Below are 23101 nucleotides of genomic sequence, written 5' to 3'. Positions count from 1 at the left end.
TGATTTAATTTGTGAGGCGGAAAGCCTTGGAATTCATCCAGTTGGCTGCTTCTCGATATCCGTCTCCCCGATGGACTTGTCTCAAAGCCACCTTAACCGCGCTTTATTGTTTTGTGGTGGTCATTTGGCCACAGTCGCCGAACAATGTAGGACAAAGCACGAGCTCCAGTCAACGAGCGTTTCACTGTAAATAAGGAAGAGAATTAGCATGTGGACAGAAGCCGAGTAAAAATTGTAAAAGTGTTCCCTGAATCAGCAGCAGATTAAAATAGTTGACACTGTAAAATACAGAGTCCCGAGTCAGTAATCCCCACTCTTCGTGCCCACCGCTAACAGCATTATGTGCGAGCTCTGAGGGGCCTGCTGTCTCCCCTGTAATTAGCAAAGCTGTACAGGAGCAGGTGTTTCATGACACACTGTGGCTGTGACCCCGAGTTCGAGGTCTCGCCTAGCCCCCTTTTCTTTCTCCCTTTTCTTTGGGAGTGGCTTTCATGTCTCCCCCTTCTTACAGTTCGATCGCTTGCTTTCGAAGGCGTCTCTCTGAGCGAGGTGTATTGTCTGGGCCCGGTAACAGCGTGGGCTGCAGAAAGCTCGGACACGGCCTGGATCCACTCATTCATAATTAGGCAAATGGGCTGGTCCAGGTGCGGACCGTGTGGCAGGGTCCCGCAGCAAGCCCCTTACCACCCCACCCCAATGTTAGCCAGCACAGAGGGGGCTGGACGGTCCGCGTGCAGCTGGGTGAAGAGGGCCCCCCTTCTTCCACTCCCCCTTGCCCATTCCGCCCCCCTTTTCCTCTCCGTTTCTGCTGCTCCGAGCCATCCCCAGTGAGGAAAAGGGGGGACTCTTTTGTCCCAAAACACACACACAAAATTTGAATGCTGAATCTGGCAGCGCCTGTGAAATAAGGGGAGGCTAAGGAGAGAAATAAAAAAAATCTACAGTTATCGGGAGACACAACAGTAACGCATTTTTACCGTTGATGTGACACAATTTGAAAATGTTCACCTGCAAAAGACAGATTTTACCCCCCACCCTTGCCTTCATTATCCAGCTGCAGCTCCCTGAATTTTGGATGGGGTCCTGTTTGTGTGACGGCACCAGTCCAAATCGAAATTTCCACAAAGCTCCCCCGCCCCTCTTTACCTCTGGGCTCCCTCCCCATGTCAGCTCGCTACTGTATGGGACATCCTGCAACTGCCCCTCCACTATGGACACCGAGATTTCAGCCAATGGCACCTCCCCCCCCCACTTGTGTTAAGCTTCCAGAATGAAATCAGACAATTGTAATTGACAGAAAAGCAGAGGAAACGCCCCATTTAACTAGCACTCATGCTGAATCAAATTACACACCCTCTGCGTCTGCCTTAGCCCAAGCCTGGGGATTTCGGAGGGCTAGAGGAGAGCGGATGGGGGGTAGGGATTAAAGCTGTTGAATGATGGGGGTGGAGGGGTTTCATTTTGGTTGGAGAAGGAGAGAAGTAGGCTCCAAAAAACACGAGACCCTGCAGATCGTGCTGTTTTATTGATCGTTCGACTCTTTCAGTGAGCTGTTGTCACATGTGCGCCATGCGTAGTGACGACGGTGATTCAGCAGGCCTCTCTCAGATCGCACCGGAGAACAATTAAAACTCGGCTTCTGTCTCAAATAAAAAGAAAAATCCGATTAAAAATATCAAATTGTGTCTTCAGGCCACAGAAGGCCTTTCCTTTAAAAACAAACAAAGAACAACACACAAGGCAGACCACTCGCATGAGGTGTGGACTGCAGGGAAAGCACTGTACTCGGGGGAAACCCTGAAATCTATCAGACGTAGGAACAAAGAATAGTTAGGATTTTATGGATGGACAAGTTGCACAGTGGTTTGGCCTAAGCTTTCAACGTCACATTCAAAGCAGTATGACACTGTTCTTTGAACTTCGTATTCTGTTTTTTGAAAATGTTTTATTTTCTGCCTTAATATTTTTTATGAAATATTGCCATTACTTTGGCGTACAAGGTAGCAACTTTGGCCTTTGATTAGGGGTGTAATAATTCTGATAGTGCGATACAAACGAGTATCGCGTCGCAGCTCCATCTTCCCATACTGTGATGCCCACGTGGAGCTGATAACGCCTAGTTTCATTTTTTTGTGATCCAATGGTCTCTAGCAAAAAGAAAAAAAAACAAAAGAAAAAAAAACAAACATCCCCCTCCCCCCGTTTTTTGGCATCTGCCCTCGAACCGAACCGTGATTTTGGAGAATTGTTACACCCCTACATTTGATACTACCGCTACTCCCTAAAACAACCTTTAAAGTACTTATTTTTGGAGAAAAAAATAAGAATGTGAATCAAACTGCTTGGGTGGGGGATTAAAGGGATTCAGGATATTAGGCTTTTTAAACACATTACATCAAATACAGAGTAAAGCACCTTATTACAAAACACGCGCATCTGATTAATACCAAACCGACCGCTGATGGTGAAATATATTTCATAGAATCTGAAAGACATGCACATAAGGATTCCCTATCATTTTTGTTCATTGTGTTATGGTGGTTCTTGTTATTCTTAATACTACAGTAGTACTTAGTGGCAATTTGGGAGACCTCTCATCCATTCAGTCAATGCTGTTGACTTTTGTTTCGAGTTTTGCACTGGTTTAATGAAGAGAGGGCTTATTGGAGATTCTCCCAGTTTAGACGCTGTACAACTTAATGAGTACTTTTAAATGGGAAGGCGCTCTGAGCATCTATGTAAATACAGTATGTGTATCAGTTACAAACATCCAGACAAAAGCCTGCTTCGAGTGAGCTTTGGATTATTTTTTACAAAGTGTCGATGTTTTAGCGTAAGGAATTCAAAACGTTTGAGTTTAGGGAGAGTAAATCTTTTATATATGCGTCCCATCATCCCATTTACTATAATAGTATATTAGATAGATCCATACATACATGTAAGAATATTATTTAAACTTAGTATTTCATCCAAATATATAGATGAAAAGTTAACCAGACACTACGTTATTATGAAGTCGCTGATGTATAAATCCAATCTCAAATAAAAACTCAAATGAATAGTATGTGTATTAAGCTAACCCCTAATGAAGAAAGAAATCTGTATGTATATTAGGACAAAAAGCAATAATAGGACTATACTGGGACAATAAACAAGAGGAGCCGGCTCAGTTCTTTAAAATAAAAAAAAATTAGGATAATAACACTATATTCTGTCTTATATTTGCTTCAGTCTCCTTATAGATTAATGCCAGTGTAGAAACACGGGCGTGATGAATTGGTGACAGCTTCGGGATAAGTAATTGCTCTTGTTGTGTTCATCATCAGGGTCATTTGTTATTTGGATACTCAATCAATCAATCCTCAGAAGCACTGAAAACTGTAGATTCTGCAACGTGGAGGAAATCTCACTGTGTGTAAAAATGACAAAAGCGTCCGGTGCACGAGCAGCACGAGGTCTGTCCTGTTTGTGAAAGAGCAGCAGCTGCTGGCTGAACTTGGGACAGGCTCATGTGTTGAGGGCTTTGGTCGCAAACAGAGCGAATGAACAAACGGCAGTGAGACGGGACACGCTGTCTACACGTTTAGATTTTTTACACTTGATGCTCTTTTTTAAAGTCCATACGGGGCAGGCGTATTACTCACAGCATATCCTGAGATGACTTTTGTTTACATTGCAATAAGTTCTGGCTCTGTTTGTTTTGCACCACCCGCTTTTCATTTGCATTATTTTTGAAAGAAAAAAAAAAAGGGTCAGACATAGCCAAAGAACAAAAATACAAGGAGAGCTAACTTATCATTTAACTTATTTTAGAATAAGAGTTAACTAAATGAAGAATAATCTCTACTTAGTTTACCCAAAAGCCCAATTAATCGATCTCGGTGAAAACGAAGGCATATCGTGTTTCAGTGTCGTTGGATTAATACTACAGAGACACCACTAAGAGACTTACTTCTCCCCAAAGAGAGCAGCTTAAAGCACATCCTGGCACTTCCTCAGTCTTTTGTGTAGTTTTTCTATGAGTTTGGTTGTTGGGAAGAGGGAAAAAAAAAAACCCAGTCCAGGGATTTTCTTAATCTTTCTGAAAAAAAACTAAACAAAACTTTGCCAATCTTGTGACAAAAAGGTAAAAAAGAAAATTCAAGTAGATGGAAAGAATCGTGCGGACACTGACAAACCAGCAGAAATTCACAGCGTACGGGATTACGCGTTAGTTCAGAGAGCCATTCGCCGTATCCTAAAGTTTAACTGCATGCTAGTAAAAATATAGTACAATAGGTAAGATTTATCAGAAAGGAAAAGTTAAGATAAAGGATTCATCAGCCTGATACCTGGAGTGTATAAAAAGCTTTAAGACCTTAAAGTGAGCATTGGTTTAAAGTCGTATATTTACCGTGTAGTTTAACTAAGTGATACATAGTTTAATTATGATTCTTAAGATTATGCTAAAGTGTAAGTTTCATTTGTCCAGCTCACCCAGTATGAAAGACATTTTAGCCAAGCGGAGGTACAGAGGGGTGGGGGTGACTCCCGTGAGATTTGATTCATTAAGTTCTTGTTAGTATTATTTACAATATTGTATTAAGCTTACTATTATAGTAATGGTAGAAACTGTTGATGTTTTTCTTCTCTTGATATAAAAAGGTCTTTATGCATTTATGTAGAATCCCTTTTAAGGAGTGATAGGAAATCCTTATTTTCAATGGATGCACTTAAACAGTTGTACCAACCTGTCTAAATCACACATTGAGCAAGCAATGCATTTGAATGTAAACGAACAAAAACAAAAAAAAAAAGGAACAAAAAAAACTTAATGCACTCCTTATCTTTTAGTCAATTTTACAAGTGAGCTTTAAGTTTGTTTGTTTGTTTTTTGGACAGAATTTGCGACAGCTTTTTTTCAACGTAGACTATATTTGAGTTCTTCCACATACATTTATAGAAAGTAACTTAAAATGAATAAAAAAAAACATATTACAGTTTCTCAAATCTATTTTGCTAACATGGGTTATTATTTCATAGAAAGCAGAGGAAAAAAGTCAGTATCTGGATGTTATTTATGAAAAGTAAAAAAAAAATGAAGCAACATATTTATGAGTAACCTCAAGACATTTTGTTTTTTAATTAAAATTACAAGAAGTTAATATATTTCTAAACACAGGGAAGTCAGTTTCTACTAATAAGTAAAAATGAGAAAAGATGTTTAGAAGTTTTATTTATGAAAGTTACGGGAATGCGTTTCGTCCGTTTACTTCGTGGTGAATGACGTGAATGGAGCGAGAGTTCTCCGTAGCTTAAATTTTAACTTCAGACATGCACTATTTCAACACCAGTGCATTCACAATGGAATAATTACAGAAAATAATATAATATTTTTTAGAATTTGGAGATATTTTAGTCACAGAGCATCAATTTTGTGCCTCAATTCTATATTTTTCCTGCATCAGCATTCTTTGTGTGGTGCTGCTTGCTGTAACCCCCTTCTCCCCTCTTCAACTAACCCCATGTTACTGACTGAAACACATTACTCATTTCCTCTGTAATCTAAACTCGCTTTTACTTATCAAACGTTTAAAAAAAAAAAAGAAAAGAAAAAAAAAACACGTTACAACTGCAGCGCTTGGGATGAATGAGCAGCTGTGACCCTCTCGCCAATAGGGCCACGCATAACTTGTACACACTTTCATTCATACTTTTTCTACATCTGCTACTCAGACAGTTTGAGATCAATGACGAAGGAGCAAAGCTTTCTCTTATGGGTTAACTAGGTGAAGTTCAAGTGGCAGCATCTAGGAGGGGACAACAGTGCACTGTGTAGTAGATCTATGTAACTAGATGCACACATATACACACACAACAGATTCATTACCGTACTAGTTTGCATGTATGTTGTATGGTCACTTAGACGGGAGAAATGGTGCAGGCCTGACTAACACTTGGGCCATTTCTCCTCTGTAGATTTTCATAGTTGGAGCCTCTTTGGAAAGTGGAAAGTTGACTTGAGTTTGGAGCCAGACAAAGTCCATTTCAGTCCCCACGTCAACGTTCCGGGTTCCCCGTTTAGTGATGAAAGATTGCTTGCGACACGCAGGAATTAACTCAAAGTTCTTGGTTTGTAAAAGACACGATACAGTTTTTAAAAACTTGGCAAAAAAGATGCACGTTTTCTGCTGCATGTAAAGGTCGGGGACTGAAGTGGCGCTCGCTGGTGAAACTCGCAACCGTTTCCAGAGAGGCCGATGCAGTCTGACAGTTTGTCTTTGGTAGCGTTTCCAATTTTTCCAGCACAGTAGAAGTGTTTCATACCGGTCTAATAGTGGTTGTAGTGCATTAGTTTTTGGGCCAGCATCAGCTGGCAATAGTTTCTGGTTTCTCTGTGAACAGTGAAGGAGGGCTGCCACTGTGGCCCTCTGTGGCTGACCGTCAACTTTGATGGATGGGAAAATAAAAAAAAAATAATAATAATAAAGAAGTCTTTGAACTCTGTTACAGTGTGCCATGCCCTACAAGGCATGTGATATTGCAGGTTTATTTCTTATAGCACATGTTTTTTTGTGAATTACATTTTTTGGAGACATTTTTATTATTATAATTATTATTATTATTATTGTATCTGCGCCATGTTAGTTCTGGTTCTTTGTTATTTTTCCAAGATTCAAGATGTATTGTAAATGTTTCTAATAAAACAAAAATGAAATGATCTCCAATCGATACCAGTCATTTTTCCCCCTTTGAAACGGGAGTTCTGACTTGTCACATTTTAATTTCAGCGATCAGAGGAACGTGTCATTCTAGAGCACTGTGCAAATATCGTATTAAATTAGAGCGTACATTAAAGATTAGGTTACTAAAATATAGCCCTGTCAATGTATCTGCACAAAGCAAACACACAGTAGCAAAAATCATAATAATAATAATAATAATAATGTATACTTTATTGATCCCTGTGGGGAAATTCCTCTCTGCATTTAACCCATTCACTCTGTGAAGCAGTGGGCAGCCATTGGGCGCCCGGGGAGCAGTGTGTGGGGACGGTACCTTGCTCAGGGGTACCTCAGGGTAGCTGTTCGGTGGATTCAAACCCCTGACCTTCCGATCATGGGGCCACCACTCTACCTACCGAGCTATCCCAGCCTACATGACTCACTCAATGAATTCTGCCTTTCTAGCAATAAAGAAGCCAGCTGCTTCCACCTGTCCTTGTTTAACAAAATCCTGAAAAGACACAAGAAGACACAGGCTATAAGAAATGAGATTTATTTATACATATGCGGTCCAAATATACATATTAGAATAAATGTTTTAAAAGCCCTAACCTAACACCACCCAGTTTAAGACCTGTGAATTCAACAGAAGTCTGTGTTGATGTGGAAACACATCAGCAGGATAAACACCATCTGTGTCCATAACCTTTGGATTTAATCAAGCCCCTCCAAACGCTACCGTCCTTTCTCCCTTTTCTCATCTATTAAACTATTAGATACTAACAAACCCAATCCTGACTCCCGATACAACCCCCCGCCCACCCTTCCACAGGAAATAAAGACGAGTGAAAGTGAGGGCAGACCTCGGGGAGATCCCAGAAGGCAGAGTCCTGTTCCAGTTACATACAGTGTACAGGGAGAGATGGAAAGGAGTAGGTGAGCAGGCAGTGGAGGATTTCATTTACAGTAAAACAAGCCATCTCGGGTGCATCAGAGACCAAGGGAGCAGGGCAGGGCTGAGTGCCCTCACTACCTCATCCCCTGAAATATTATCCAGCCATCTATCCTAGCTAGCAGGCAGCGGTAGCACAGGGCTGTCCGTGCATTTAAACCCAGTTCCTTGATCTCTCCCTCTCCACGGGTTCAGGGCAGGGGTGAAATGGTCACGGGCAGAGCCAGTGCCGTGTGAGGAAGTTAACCCGTCCACTAGCGACGCAGCTATCCCATCTCATTTAGAGTTAACGCTTAGCAAAGCTTGGAGCATGACTCATCTGTGGAGTACAAAGTGTGCACAGAGCAGGAAAGCCTTCCAAACAAAGATCAAAAGCAATCAAAAAAGAAATTGCATGTCAGTGTTGGGAAGGGATGTTATTGCTCTGAGAGGCCCGGTGGAACACAACCAAATTCCAGCGTGTGCACTTAGGAAAAACGGCCTGAGCCCCTTGCCCCTACATCAGTGAGGGAGCATTACCCTTAAACATACACAAATATGATTGTAGGCAAAAGCATTAAAAAAACAAAACAAAACAAAACAAAAAATATATAAAACGAGCGAGCTCCCCTTGCTATGAAGAAATCAGAGTGAAAACTATAAACCAACTAAACCCTTTGGCCAAACAAGACATCAATCTAGTGTTCAATAAATATTAGAAGGGGACATTCTTTTCGGAAGAATCTACACTTTGCAAAAATGGGAAGGACAGTGGTTGCAATTCAGTCTCTTTTTACAGCCCAATATCCCGCTAGAGGGAAACTGAAAGGAACCATTTACTAGCTTGTAAAATAGAGCTTTCAAAGGGAGGACACGAAAGGAACCTTAATAAATTTTTTTTTCTTAGATTGCAAATCAATTCTGATCATGTGCGTCTTTAATGAACAGTGCAAGTCACCCGTTTTCTTTCCATCAACACCAATCCTCCCTCAGAAAACGTCCCGCTTGCTTATTTAAACTTCTTCACCATCCCCTCCTCTTCACTGTGTCAAGTTTTCCCAAACAGACAAATCAGACCCAAGTGTCCTCGTGTGACTCTCTCTACCTGTCTCCATTTTCCCTGTCCATCTGTCTGTCTTTCCTATCTGGCTGTTTCCCCCATTTGCCTGGAGGTGAAGGAGGAGGAGGTCAGCGGGAAAGTCTTAGTTAGACTGGCAGCAAGCGCCCTTATTGGATGAGTTTTGGGTGGGCTCAACGGTGATGGGCACTACGTTGGAGGCTGGTGAGAAGTCTGAGTCGCTGCGTCCTGACATCTGCCTCTGTGACACGATGTTGTAGATGGCTGTGATGAGAGAGAGAGAGAGAGAGAGAGAGAGAGAGAGAGAGAGAGAGAGAGAGAGAGAGAGAGAGAGAGAGAGAGAGAGTAAGTTACGTGTAGATGCCTATAAATCCAGCCAACAGTGGGACATATTGTGATAAGGACAAGCAGCATGGCAAAACTGAACAACAACTGCTCTATCCAGACTCCTGGCAGCACTGACAGATTCTTTCCATCCTAAACTGGCATCGTTATGTCATGTGGCAGAATCAAGTCTCAATTTAGGCATTCCCCAAAGCTGCAAGATGCAATACATTTTATATTAAAATTGCAAGAACTGTGATCTGCTCCTCTGATCCTGCATGCTCATGCTGAGAAGCAGAGAATGCAACCAAGTTTCACAGGCGATACACAAGAAGCGTTCCAACACACAGCGAGCATCGGTTCTTCTCTTCATCCATCTGCTTCTACTACACTTCAAAACAGGGCTGTGAGAGTAATCAGATTTTAATTTCAGTTACTAATTTGGCTTTTTGTGTTTAAGTTAACTGATAATTGATTCATATTTTTTTTTGTCTGCGTGGGTTCTCTCCAGGTCTTCCATCTTCCCTCCCACAGTCCAAAGACATGCAGGTAGTGGGGTTAGGTTAATAGGTGAATCTAATTTGTTCATAAGTGTGAATGTGAGTGTGAATGGTTGCCGGTCTTCCTGTGTTAGCCCTGTGACAGACTGGTAACTTGTCCAGGGTGCGCCCCGCCTCTCGCCTCACGGCTGGGATAGGCTCTAGGCCTCCCAGCGACCCTGAATCGGATAAGGGGAAGATGATGGATGAATAGTTTAAACTAGAAATGTTTTGGGGGGGGCGGGTTTCCTAAAGAGCAGTAACAAATCTTTATAGCAGTTAATTTATCCTTTTAAAGGCTCAAGTGGTTTAGTGGTCACCTCACCTTCCTGGTTTTAAACCACCCAGACCCTTTCTTTGTTGCGTTTATTTGTTCTTCTTATAGCTAATGTGTATGTTAGCTAGGGTAATCGGCCACAGGTGTGGATGTGGGTGTGAGTGGTTTTCTTGTCACTGCATGAGTGTGAAGGACTAGTGAACTGTCTTTCACCCTGTGACAGCTGGGTTAGGCCGTTTTCACGTCATATGCTGTGTTGTGAGGCACAATCTTTGTGGCGCGCCTCTACAATCGTGTAGGTTTTTACCATTATTTTAATGATACTCCTGCAGAGAAGCTCAGAGACACACTGACACACAGAGGGGGATGTTGCAACTCTTTGAAAACCTGAGTTTGTAAAAAGAACTTTGCAAAAAAACACTGTCCTCTTTATCAGCGTGTATGACGCGATACTGTCTGAGACGCGACGCCTATCGTTTAGGAGGGAGCGGCTTCTTGTGCCTTAACGTGGGTACACATGGCTGAATCTTTGTGACGATGGCACAGCAACGAGTGAAGTGACCACTGCAGAGGGTATATTGGCACCTTTAGGCTCCAGGGCCAAAAACCTGAATAAGCAGTTAAGAAAATGGATGGAAGGCCTCATTTTGGCGTGTCCTTCCTAAACGCTCACTTTGTTCATCGTGAACCAATATGATGGAAGGGGAATGTTTGGACAAAAAGATCCTTCTTAAAGAAGTTAATGTTGTTTGGCTGAGTGGTCTTTCAGTCTGGTTTCCATATGTGAAGCTATGGAGAGATCATTAACGGTTGCAGCTTTCTTTGTCTGATTATCGAGGGTTTTTAATGTGGTCCACTTTCACCAGTGTGGAACTGAGGTGTTGGTCGGCTGCTGGCTCTCCCCATGTGTGTGGCTCATGGAGGCAGAGGACCAGAAGGGAGTGGCCCTTGCAGGTTTGGATCCAACTTCCTACAGGATTCAACTCCCATTTTTTCCCCATACATTTGAATTAAAGTATACACAGGCTATATAATAGGCTCTACATAGTTTGCTAGCACGTGGGCCTCTTGTCCCATTGGTACCCACAGATATCTCTTTACAGAGGCTGCAAGGGAACAGTGAGTGCTCTTACAACACCGGCTTACAGTCAGAACTCACTCCCTACCAGATAACCCCCATATCATGTCCCCCTCATTTTCATTTCCAAGGAAAACTCATGCAAAAAGTCCCATGCTTTTTAAGTTCAATGAATGTAAGACATTTGTTTAATTTATGAATCACTGTGTTGAATAATCACAATAACAATTATTGACCAAAAGCATCATAGTTATGGTTTCTGAACACAATCAATCAAGCCTACGAGAAAATATTTCAACTAAACATTGACTTGGATGTCACTGGAGTGGTCAGGACTTGTGCAAACACCTCTGGCTTGCTGTTGCATACTCCCTCTTTAACTAAACTGCACCCAGATGTGGAACAAAATGGTCCTGAAATAAAAACTGCCTATGAAGCAAGAACATTTAAAGCAAAACAAGGCTCGGCGCTCTGATGTGACGTGTCAGGTGGTAAAAACACAACTCATTACTATGAACCATACACAGCCCCAGCTGCAGTGCATATATACATGATGACCCTTGATGACCCAAGAACTATCCTCTGCTACATGAGCGATGGCTTCTTTGCTCCAATGGGTCTAAAGTTCAGTTCTTACTAGCTTGCTGATGCACGGTTACTCTTCTCTCTTAATGAGCCAATTACCAATGTTACCTAAATGGGGCTTGTTGGTTTGAAGTTTATGTGAACTAGAAATTACTGATAAAGCCGTGGCGTGGGCAGAAAGGCTCAAACTGCCTGAGCAGAGTAAGAATACAAACTGGAAGAGGCGCATACTTGCAGGCTGATAGCCCTTGGGGCAATTCAAGTGGAAGCACCACTCACTGTTGGATTGTCCCTTTAGGCACTCCAGGGGTTGACTGAGTCACAACAATTGCTGTTTTTCTCCATGTTATTCAATCTTACACTTGTTAGTGTGGCCATATGCCTCCTAGGGAAACGGCTCATAGACATTCACTTAGGGAAACATTTGCGAACCCACATCACATTTTCTTTCTTGAACAAGTTGTAGATGCATCTGGTAAGGCGCATTTGTGCCATCTCTCAGGACCGGACTGGTCTTTCAGTGTGGCAATTATTCCTGTTTTTGACCTTAAAAAACGATCAAGGTGGTATTTCTGCACACAGGCGTGGATGCCGAGGACTGATTAGATGGATTTTGCTGCCATCTAGTGGCAAACATAAGGTATTGTTAGATAAACTCAAAGACGAGAATATTTACGTATATTCTCATATATTGCATACAAAAACTTTTATTAAACGGTGCTTCTCTTAAGTACCAGAACACATTTCGATATGAGGTAAATGCACTAGAAAATAACCACAAACGTGACACTCACCTGTGAGGATCGTCTGGAAAGCCAGCTCCACATTAGACGAGTCTAACGCTGACGTTTCCAGGAAAGACAAGCCGTGCTTCTCTGGAAAACAAACATGCACAAAAGAGCAATTAGTGTTAAAGGCCAACACCATTCTAGCTTCAACATCGTCACTGAGCTGAGGTTTATTTTACTGGGACTGATTTTTTTTCCTGCATTATGTGCTCACTCCAGGGCCTCTGTAGTTCTTTCAGCCACTTCCTGTTTGACGGCTCACGTCGTAGTTTGTTTTTGATTAGATTTATTAGTTGACGGAATATTAATTTGCTATTTTGATAACTGTTTATCCAACATTTGGTGATACATAGAATATGTCAGATAAATTCTAACTGTAATCCAGCTCATCTATGACACAAATCTGCTTTCTGTGCGTGAGCACACTGTACATTCAGTCCTTTCCAATTCTTCTTCCAGTTTTCCTTCCAGTTAAGAACAGAGGATGTTGAATGTTGTACATATGGTAAAATGTTAGCCTCTATAAATAAGTTGAGTTTACATTATAAAAAGTGAAATGAATTATGTCAGCTAACATGCAAAGTGGTTTACTGGGTAAATCAACTGCCAATCTGATCAGCTACAGATATAAAACACATAATTAAATAATAATAAGAGGCAACCTAGTCTGTGTGTTGTCTTCTTTTGAGAGAAGCCTTTACTATCACACTTTGCATACATGTGTAAACCACATGGTCTTTATGTAAACGAGGCATCATAAATTAGGTCAGAGTTGTATACAAAAGTAGCAGCACTGACTACTAAACCTCTCACAGCAACAATGACACTCTTTACGCGACTACAGACAGGAACAGGAATAGTGTCTTCAGTGAAAGCAGCAACACAGGTTAGAAAAAATCATTAAGTTCAAGTTCAGAAGTAAAGAAACCTCCAGCTGCTGAAAACCAATCAGCATGTCAAAAGCAAACAGAAGCCTTTACATTTTCAGTGTTAACAAATCCTTTCGGTGTTCTTTCATTAAAGTACTTAAACACATTCAAGTAAAATAATTTACAGCATCACAAGCATTGCAGACATGGGCAAAAATAAACGTGTGCACTGAAAGGCAGAGCGGGTTTAAAAAAAGTAAAAAAAACAAAAAAAACAAACAAACAAACAAACAGTGCAAACAGAACTGAAATAAAACCTTTGACAGATGTAAAAATATTAACCATCAGGAACACAGACGGCATGTTGAAAAGTACTTAAGGACCCAATTAAAGCAGCTAGAGATCACTTCATCCCATGCATTCATTATCGCAGCTTTAACCTGATAATAATCTAATGAGGCCGTGTCCTAGAACCTCACAAATCAATACAGCACACATGCTCTATGTGCACACAAGGTGTAACATTTCCCCACACAAACACTTCACTTGTGCAGTCTGCCATTTATTAATGACATCCTAGAAATACTGGAAATGTATTTTTAGCACCATTATTCAATTACTAGTGGACAAACCTCTCACTCTTATTTTGAAAGTGCAGACACCTGAAGAGACATAGCTCACTGGCCAGATGACTGTTGGAAGTGATGGATATCATTGAGCTGCTTCCCCCAGACGGGATCCTGAGTAAAGTGCCAACAATGCAGATTCTCCTCAACTTTACATTAGAAAAAAATATATTTAAACCCTGCTACAAAACACTTTTAGCCCCTATGGACAGTCCCCTTCATAACAACTATATGATGGGTGAACTTAGGTGGAGTTACCACCTAGACTGACAGGTGTCCTGACACATGGAGCTGAAGCTGATCTGCATCTGTGAACATCATGTGGATTTCAGCTGGTTCTCATGTTTTAAGTATCCTGGAAAATATTTACAGATGACTTCCGCAAACAGAATCTGTGAGAAACACTGCAGCGCTGTTACAGTTACGTTACCTGCAAAGGCCTTGGCCTCGTCTGTGGGCACCGCTCTCAGGTGGCGAAGATCACTCTTGTTACCCACTAGCATGATAACTATGTTACTGTCTGCGTGGTCCTGCAGCTCCTTCAGCCAGCGCTCGGCGTTTTCGTACGTCAGGTGCTTGGCAATGTCATAAACCAACAGAGCTCCGACGGCTCCACGATAGTACCTGGACAACGTGAGATCAGACAAACAAGTTAGAAACTCAGGACGCTACTCGCTGTCGCAGCAGCCTGTAGCTATCAGGATTCACTGTGTGTGTCACACTGACTCAGCCAGCTCTGAACAAAGAAATAAGCTGTGAAGCTACAGCGACTGCACACAAAGCCCATAATGCAAATGAGCACTGACTTCTTGTTTTAAAAGACTCAGTGCGCTCGATTCCTCACAGCCTGTGGGGTCTTCACAAAGTTCATGTTGGTAAAGAGCGCAGCATCAAGGAAGATAACTTTAAAAAACCCCACTAGGAACAGAGATGACGAGCTAAAGGCTTCCTGTCTGAAGGCAAACAAAGGTAAATTTTGGAGTTTTGATTACTTCTGATAATCATTTTCTAGCCATTTTAAAATTGATAAACTGACTAAACAGAATTCATGGATGGCCCTGATAACACACTCGTAATGCAGTCCAGTATCATGCGGCTATAGATGATGGTTTCGAGAAAAAAAGTTCAGTCACAAGTTAAAACGAGGTTTATATTCTAGAGCCCAGCCCTGCATTTCTAATGAGGCAAGAAACACTCTTGTCACCATCTCTTTACGAATGTTCAGGATTTTGAGAATGTTATTTAAAAAAAAAAAAAATGTGGGGCACTAAAGTTAAACCTTAAAGCCCTTACTCACCACTTTAGTTTATATATTTGGGTTCAATGTCCTTCCATGGGCTCAACCGCTGCTATATTCTTATTTAAAAGGCTATTCTTGATCTGCTCCCGTCTCTCTTACTCTCCTACAGCCATCAAAAGTATGAGAAGTTGTGATCTTTGGTCCCAAGAATTATTCCCTCCATCTATCCTTACAGACTTTGGGCTCTGTAGCTTGTAATTTAGAAAAAAAAAACTGGAAGTAGCAGTAAAATTAAATAAATCTTAGGGAACTACTACAGATTTGGTGCATCACGCTTTCTTGTGCACATTCATTTGCGTGTGCACTCATGTGTATAATTACTTTGTGTGTCTAGGACACACCCTGCATCAAACCCAAAATATTAAGGCACACCTGTAGTAACATCTGCCCAAAATAGCCTTCACATCACCTGACATGCTGTCAGATTATCATAACACAAAAGCACTTTTTAAAGCCTATTTGCAGCATCTGGACAAAGCATGAACATGCGATTGTTTCTGGACTGCTGCAGTTATTCAGTGAGGTTTTCCACACTCCTGTACCGTGCACCTCGTCTCTGTCGCCTTCTCAGACACTTCAAATCTCCTAAATGGTCTTCTGCTTCTGATTCAGATCCAACGCTCTTTTAAATTAGACAAGTTTCTCTCAGAAGAGCTGCTTTGTTTCCCAGTACCTATTTACTTTCCTACTATTCAGCAACTGGTAAGCAGAAATCATTGTTCAAGGGTATAAGATTCTGCCTCTGTATGGGAAACAAGTGCATACACAGTACCAATAAAATAAATCAACCCTTCAGTTATAATGTTTTGTGGAGTTGTTTATTGCAATAATAAACTACAGGTGTCACAAAATGCTATAGCACATTTAGACTCGTCTCAGGACACACCCTTTGGGAGACACTGGTCTAAGTAACCACTTGATTAGACAGAGAACACTTGCTGTGAAGAGATCATGTTTTCCTAGTTAAAAGGAAGGAAACATTTAAAAAAGCCCTTTTTCTTTCCTGTGCCACATAATTCTATATGATTCTTCTAACTGATGCATGCGGACCTGTGTGTGTACAGGTAAAAAAAAAAAAGGTTTTTACTTGTGTGAAGTGTGCATCTCTGCATGCATGTTGCATGTGTGATGAACTCACGCTGAAGTGATAGCCCGGTATCGCTCCTGTCCAGCTGTGTCCCAAATCTGAGCCTTTATGGTCTTGCCCTCTACTTGGATGCTACGTGTGGCAAACTCCACACCAATGGTGCTCTTGCTCTCCAGGTTGAACTCATTTCGGGTGAAGCGGGACAGCAGGTTACTCTTCCCTACGCCCGAATCTCCAATCAGCACCACTGCAGGGAAATAAAGAACAAGAGGAACAGTCAGCAGAGTCACAACGTGTACTGTTAAGTCTGCCTGCAGGGGGTTGTTTGTGCTCGTCTTAATGCTACAGTAAAAAAAATGCATAAGGAAAATAAACTACACTACTCTATAATTTGATATTAGGTGGGCGTGTTTTAGCACCACAGCTCACTTTATGGCTGCAGCTGGAAAAGCAAAAGTTCAGAAGACCAACAGTCCATTATGCCATAAAGATGTTAAACTGAACAAGATGGGGAGATTCTTTTTCATTTCTTAATTACATTTGATCCTCATTTCTGTTAGATGGCCTTCCTCGCCAGTGACGCACATGTGTGGCTCCCAGCCAAAGCACAGCAGAAACTCAGGGGACTCCCACTGAGTATACAAAATATCAGAACCACCTGCTCTTTTCAGGAAATACACGCAGGCTGAGCACAGAAATCCAGGTGAAACCGCTGACGTGCACTCATCAAATCTAAGTCAGGTACAGCAGTATTAGACTGAAGGGCAGAAGAACATTTTTAAACATACAGAGCTGAAACATGCGTTACAGCACATATGTGTAGCACTCACTGCATCAGTAAGCTGTCCTGATCGTCTTTAATAGAATTACTGCTAAGTAAATGTTTAGACATAAGAGATGCAGAACAAATTTTGGTGGCTGATGCATCTTAAATAGATGAGCAAGAAGATGAGTACATAACAACAGAAGTTAAACTGACAATTACAACACATAACAAAAGCAAAGAAATGAGCCACTTAAGACAAGAAAGTAGGTTTTCTGTCCTTTACCTTCCACTCTGTCACTGAGCCTTGAAGACGGTGCAAGTGATATCCCAAATAAACTAATGGACACAGCGTGAACACCAACAACGCTACAAAACCCAAACATTGACATATCAAATCTGTGCCAAACAATCAGAATGAGAACTTGAAGAAAGAAACCTCTTCATTGAGCCACTACAAAGCTTCTGACTGAAAATATGAAAATCTTCATAGTAATATACAAGATAAGATCAGAGTCAAAGGAAACATTTACGATATATGATTTGATGTTTAAATTTAATGGCTCTGTTTCTTTTTAAAGGTAAAGTGTATTTTTGGCGAATGGCTTCTTGAGGCCCACCTGCAGTACCTTCACTGCGCATACTTTGGGAATTGCTGCTCAAGTCAATCATTATAAACTACAATTAAAGCAAAACTGTCAACAGTTGAACCTAAAGAGTTAAATCTTAAAGTCAGCTGAACACCTTTCCAACATTCATTCATCTCCTCTTCTCTTTTTCAAGGTGAAGCTGAAAGTGAAGCTTTCCTCTGTGTCTGCAGTGTTGTAGAGGTGCAGATAATCTATCAGAATTTCCCACAGTGGTTCTTTCTCACATGCCGCACACATCAGTAGACAGTAGAGTGTGCAGAAGGCACCACACATGATGCTAACTTGCTATATGATAACTGCACCACAATATCTGCTCTACTACTCACACATCTGAGACTTTGTACTAGCGAGCTGGCAGGTTATAGAGTGGTTAATGTCAGATCTAGCACATGCTTATGCATCGGTCTCTGGTGATATCTACAAAAGTTCAGAAGTGGTGCAGTGCAGGTGTGAAAACTGCCTTTAATTTCAATGTCTCGTTGGAGAAAATTAGGAACTGAAAACAAGCAAGTCTCAGTCCTCTCAGGCGGCATGTCTTAATGATGTGTTTACACCAAACAAGAACACGAACAGAGGCAAACCAACAAAAGTTTTTTTAAAAAAAAAAAAGCTTCCCTGCTGTACAGGAAAGCCAAAAAATATAGAATTTTGTCAAAATTTTTTTATCAAAATTGTAGAAGATGTTGGTGAAAAGAGAAAATCTACTGTAACTCCACTCCAGCTACTGGCAGTACTCTCCTCCTCCTCTTGTTGGCTGTTACGGGTAAATATTTGATCGTCTCCAAAAACCCTCCAGTGACTGTACTTGTGTGAATAACACAAGGCTTCATGTTTGGTGTGAACACACCATTCGGGACACCCTCTCTGTGACATCATGAAGAGTGAAGAGTGTTAAAAAAAAAAAAAAAAAAAAACTGTGAGAAACTGAGCGTTTTGAAGCCCGGGTCTTTGGCTCACAAGGATTACTGACTTACAGTTTTCAGGCACGTGACAGAAAATAAAGAAAAGCATATTAGATCAACTTTACCACTAAACAGGGTTTCATTTATACTTTAAAAAAGGACTCTACTGGATCTTCACGTAAAAAAAGTGGAACCAGGCATTATCAGGATGTTTGTTTGTTTGTCACTTCCACATTTGTCAGGTGCGTCACTCTGTCAAAAGGAACCTACCACCCCAGCTCGCCACTCCTGCTCTTAGGTAACAGGAACTTGTTTGGAAAGTTCAAACTGCAATAACCAATCAACCGCTGCATCTGCACTCCCATTTAAGCAATGCTGTTCTTTCAAAAATGAAACCGTGTATTCAAGTTTTACCAGCACGTGACAGACAGAAGTAGAAACAGCTCCATGTTTTCCTGGCTCAGTTAGATACTCGGGAATAATGAAAATTTCAGAAGTACACAAGGACAGTGCGGGCATCCAAAAAAAAAATTAAATAAAAATGACGTGTTACTCCATTTAGTCTTGCACAAAGGATCTTGGGCGGAGGACTAGAAATCATTATGCAACCTTTTCAAGGCCTCTCTCTGCCAACAGACAGGTAATTCCATGGCTGCGTTACACACCCATTCACTCACCTATTGTTGAGCTCAAATTCCTCGCAAAAAAAAGATATGACAGCCTTCTATTATACTGTACAATCCTGCACCCAGTACATGTGGGAGTGAAGAACGAAGCTAAAATAATACTGAGAACCCGAGTCTGTCTGTTCAGTGAGATTAATGAATGTAATGATATCCCCTCGAGTGCCAATACACAGAATAAAATGACTATTATTAGGATTCCCAGGATTCTTCTTGCCATAAAATGATAGTATTAAAAATACCTTAAAATACTTCTTTATTTCTTTTTTGTTGTTGTTGGGGTTTTTTTAAACAGAAGTTAATTTATTGTTTTTAAATGCCTGGAAATATGAAAGAAATGCATACATTTATGATAACAGACCCCAAACTTAACCTTAACATATACATGGACTAGTCCTGCTTACATTATCATACACGAAAAGTCTCATTATGGTTCAGGAAAAACCCTGATTAAATGATGCATTTCTTCAGCTCTATTTAAGTGAAGTTAATGTAGTGTTTAATGCTGAAGGCTAGCAGGATAATTGCTTTTTTCATCAGTATTTTTAAGAAATCAGTGGATGAGATAAGAAAAAGAGAGAATACATATGAAATGTGAAAATGATGTGAAGATGTGAAGTAGCAGGAGGTGCAAAGAAAACCCCAGAATTCAGACTCATACGTGTCAAAATGTCTGTGAAAGGAAAGAGGTGCAGCAGGACAGCAGGACGACTTCCTGTGTCGATGTCTCCGTCAGTATGAAAATGCTCATGTGACTCACTGCGAGCTCACCCAACCTGACTCACGCTGTCCAGCAACAAGGTGCAACAGGAGCTTGTAAGGAGAAGAAAAAAAAAAAAAAAGCAGTGCAGTAAAAACCCTTCCCTGGTTTAAGTGGCGGCTGATAAACTTATCAGTGTTCCCACACTGCTGTTCATTATTCAGATAAATTTGGTCACCAAAAACCGCGGCTACTGTATCTGAGGAGGGTGAGTCAGCCCGCAAGTCTTTGCTTCCCCGTCCACTGACGAAGAGTTTCTCCGAGGCCCACTCGTGCAGGTATTTCCAGTTCGACAACACGTGCATGGCTGGTCTTCTATATTTAAATAAGCCTGCGAGTGCGTCGTTTATGATAAGACAACTTTAAACAATTGGTTCCAGTTACAATGCATTTGGCACTTGGTGACACGATCTACGAAAGTGTATAAGCTTACAGTTTTATAAGCTGCGAGTATTTTTAACTCTTCACGCCTTTTAACAACTCTGCTGGCAATTAAAGCAAGAAATCAAATCTAAAAATGTGACATTTTGCTTTGTATGACGTGCGAGCAAACATTTAGGGTGATTTTAACATGAAAGTTTGTGGCAAAAAGACATTTTTCTACACAGGTCACCCTCAAGTATCAATGTTAGTATTGATTTCTTTGTTACGGCCTTGGTTCATTTCAGGCAGACAACTTCTGCCTGACAGAAGTTATTTAATTTTAAGAAATATATGTTTAAAATCCTATGAATAGCAGCATAAGCACACATGCAGGAAGTGAAGGCCATGTCAATAAAACAGGGGTCATATTTCCTCCTCTTCCTAGAGGTTGGCGGACATTTTGTGCCAATATATATACATATATATGAAAATAAGGATGTGTGTTAATCTGTTTTTAATCTAGTCTTTCAGACATCTGCAGAGCAGTGACATACACTTTAAATATTATCTGTACACCTGCAGGAAATACAGGATCAGCATTTCCTCCTCTTCCTTGGTGGGGTGGGTAGACATTTTGTTCCAATATACCAAACTAAATTGTACTCTTTGAAAATGAAACTGTCTTGTCTATCTCAGTCATGTCCTCTGTGCCTAATTAATGCTCTCAGAAGTCGGATAGAGCAAAACAAATACAACAAGTGAAGCAAAGACTTGTAATTTCAAGGTATCCAGGGAGGAACCAGAGCATATTAGCAACTTTTAATGATCACTGAAAGGGTGTGATTGTTACAGAAAGCGGTTTGGTAAGATTTTCCGAAACTTTCTGTACATTCAGACTCCTCAAGTATTCAGTCCTGACTCTAAGAGACCTCCGAGCCTCATCTTACGATCCCCCTGTTGACCAACGCCGCATCCCAAGACGATTGCATCATAGGCCTGCAAGATGATGACTCCCCGGCAGATGCTGCCTAACGCCATACATGAGAGCTCTGAGCTGCCTCCCATTCTTCCAATACCACGGCCACGAGTGAGGCTATAAGCCCACTTCATAACTTGGGTTATAGCTAAAAGCACTCAAAGTTACAGGTCGATGCAGGTGCCGTCGAGTCGACGTGTGGCTTACGTCTCCTTTCACCTTGTTGTTAGGCACGCCGCTCGGCATCAAATGACAGCCGCTCACAGGTCACGCGAAAACAGAGCCAAGAGGCTACAGGTTAGCGGCCGCTTACCTTTGAAGAGGTAGTCGTACTCGTCTTCTCTGTTGGTCATAGTGTCTCCTCTGCTGTTTTACTCGAAGTCGAACAAACTTCTGGCGTATTCACTTTTACTTCGACAGCGACCCAGCACCCGCTCACGACTCCGACCTCTCGCGACCAGCGATTAGTTGTCACTCCGACGACAGCGAGGCTCGATTCGTGTCACACATGAATTACTGCGAGCACAACTCCGAGCTCGGAAAGTTTCGCCTCCTCTTCCTCACTCTCTGTCACTTGCCATAACCGAAGCTGTGACGTCACGTCGAGTCAGAAGTCCCGCCCCCCGCTCGCTCCCAATGGTCAATAGCTGCTCGACACCTGTCAGGGGCGTTGATGTGATTGGTCCGCTGTGCTGTCGTTCACGATTTAGTTGCCGGTCGTTAACTGGGATGACGTCTGCAGCCCCAAGCCTCAACAGGTAATACCGAGCCTTAGACAAAGGTAACTTTTAAGCAGGCACTGACAGTTGAAGTTTTAGATTGCAAAAATAACCTTTCCCCCATAGGTATTTAAAATGTTAGTTTAAATAACCGAATCCAGTTCAGTTAAATCCAGTTTTATTTACATCAGCATCCGTCTTCTCAAGATGCCTGTATATTGTAAGGTAAAAATGCTATGATACTACAGAAAGAGTTCTAACAGTCATATAATCCCCTATGAGCATTCACCTGGCAATGGTGGGAAGGAAGAAGTCCCTTTTAACAGGAAGAGACCTCCAGCAGAACCAGGCTGAGGGAGGGGCAGCTATCTGGGTTGGTTGATGAGTGAGAAGAAATGAAGGGAGAACATGGAGAAAGGTTATTACAGTTCACTAAAACACCTGCAACATACACCATGGCATTATGAAATCTTAATGCCATGGTGATGCTCAGTCTATTCCTTTTTTGTTGGTTTTTGTACAACCATTTCCCTTGTTTCTAGGGTCAAAAATGATGGTTTGGACTTGTGTGAAAGAGTCGCTCTCATGACTCATTCAGCGACGACACTGACTGGCCTATCGGAGGCGTGCAGTCTGTAGACGTAACATTTTCGGATCGACTCAGGTTGCTTGGAACCCAAACCAAGTAGGTGCTAAAAGTCCGTGGTACCAGGTACTAACTCCTAATAAAAAAATGTAAAAAAAAAAAAAAAAAAAGAAAAACCCCAGAAAACTTAGCCGAGTCGAGCTGAGCAGAGCCGAGTAGGTCGTAGTGTAAAAGAGCCATTGGAGAAACTAATTCAGTATTTTTTGTATATTGAAGATAATCAAGCCTCATGTTTCAGAGATCCAGTCAGGTACGGCCTGCCTTTTGGTTGCAAATATTGCAATTTGTTCTCTGTATAAGTTATTTGAAAGCTTTACTTGTTAAATACAAATCTACAGATACCTTATATGGTATCATTATTGATAAAACTACAGAGAAAGTAACTAAAATAATCTCCAGCTGCAATATTAACATGATATGCTGCATGCATAAATCAATACTTGTGATTAGGTA

At 41.4% G+C, this 23101-nt stretch overlaps 1 protein-coding gene across 1 annotated transcript; it reads right to left on the bottom strand.

The window, feature by feature from the left end:
* Positions 1-6936: 6936 nt before the first annotated feature.
* Positions 6937-21873, bottom strand: rab11al (RAB11a, member RAS oncogene family, like). The gene is made up of 5 exons (XM_063488607.2): positions 21597-21873; positions 16238-16433; positions 14230-14423; positions 12311-12391; positions 6937-8977 (listed from the first exon to the last, which is right to left on the bottom strand). Exons 1-5 carry the CDS (start codon positions 21634-21636, stop codon positions 8838-8840), a joined length of 651 nt encoding a protein of 216 aa, XP_063344677.1. The 5' UTR covers positions 21637-21873; the 3' UTR covers positions 6937-8837.
* Between the last annotated feature and the right edge of the window lie 1228 nt (positions 21874-23101).

The sequence above is a fragment of the Pelmatolapia mariae genome, linkage group LG10_11 (assembly GCF_036321145.2).
Source record: "Pelmatolapia mariae isolate MD_Pm_ZW linkage group LG10_11, Pm_UMD_F_2, whole genome shotgun sequence".
Classification (NCBI taxonomy): domain Eukaryota; kingdom Metazoa; phylum Chordata; class Actinopteri; order Cichliformes; family Cichlidae; genus Pelmatolapia; species Pelmatolapia mariae.
Note: the sequence above shows the minus strand (reverse complement) of the source record. Positions and strands in the feature narration are given on the sequence as shown.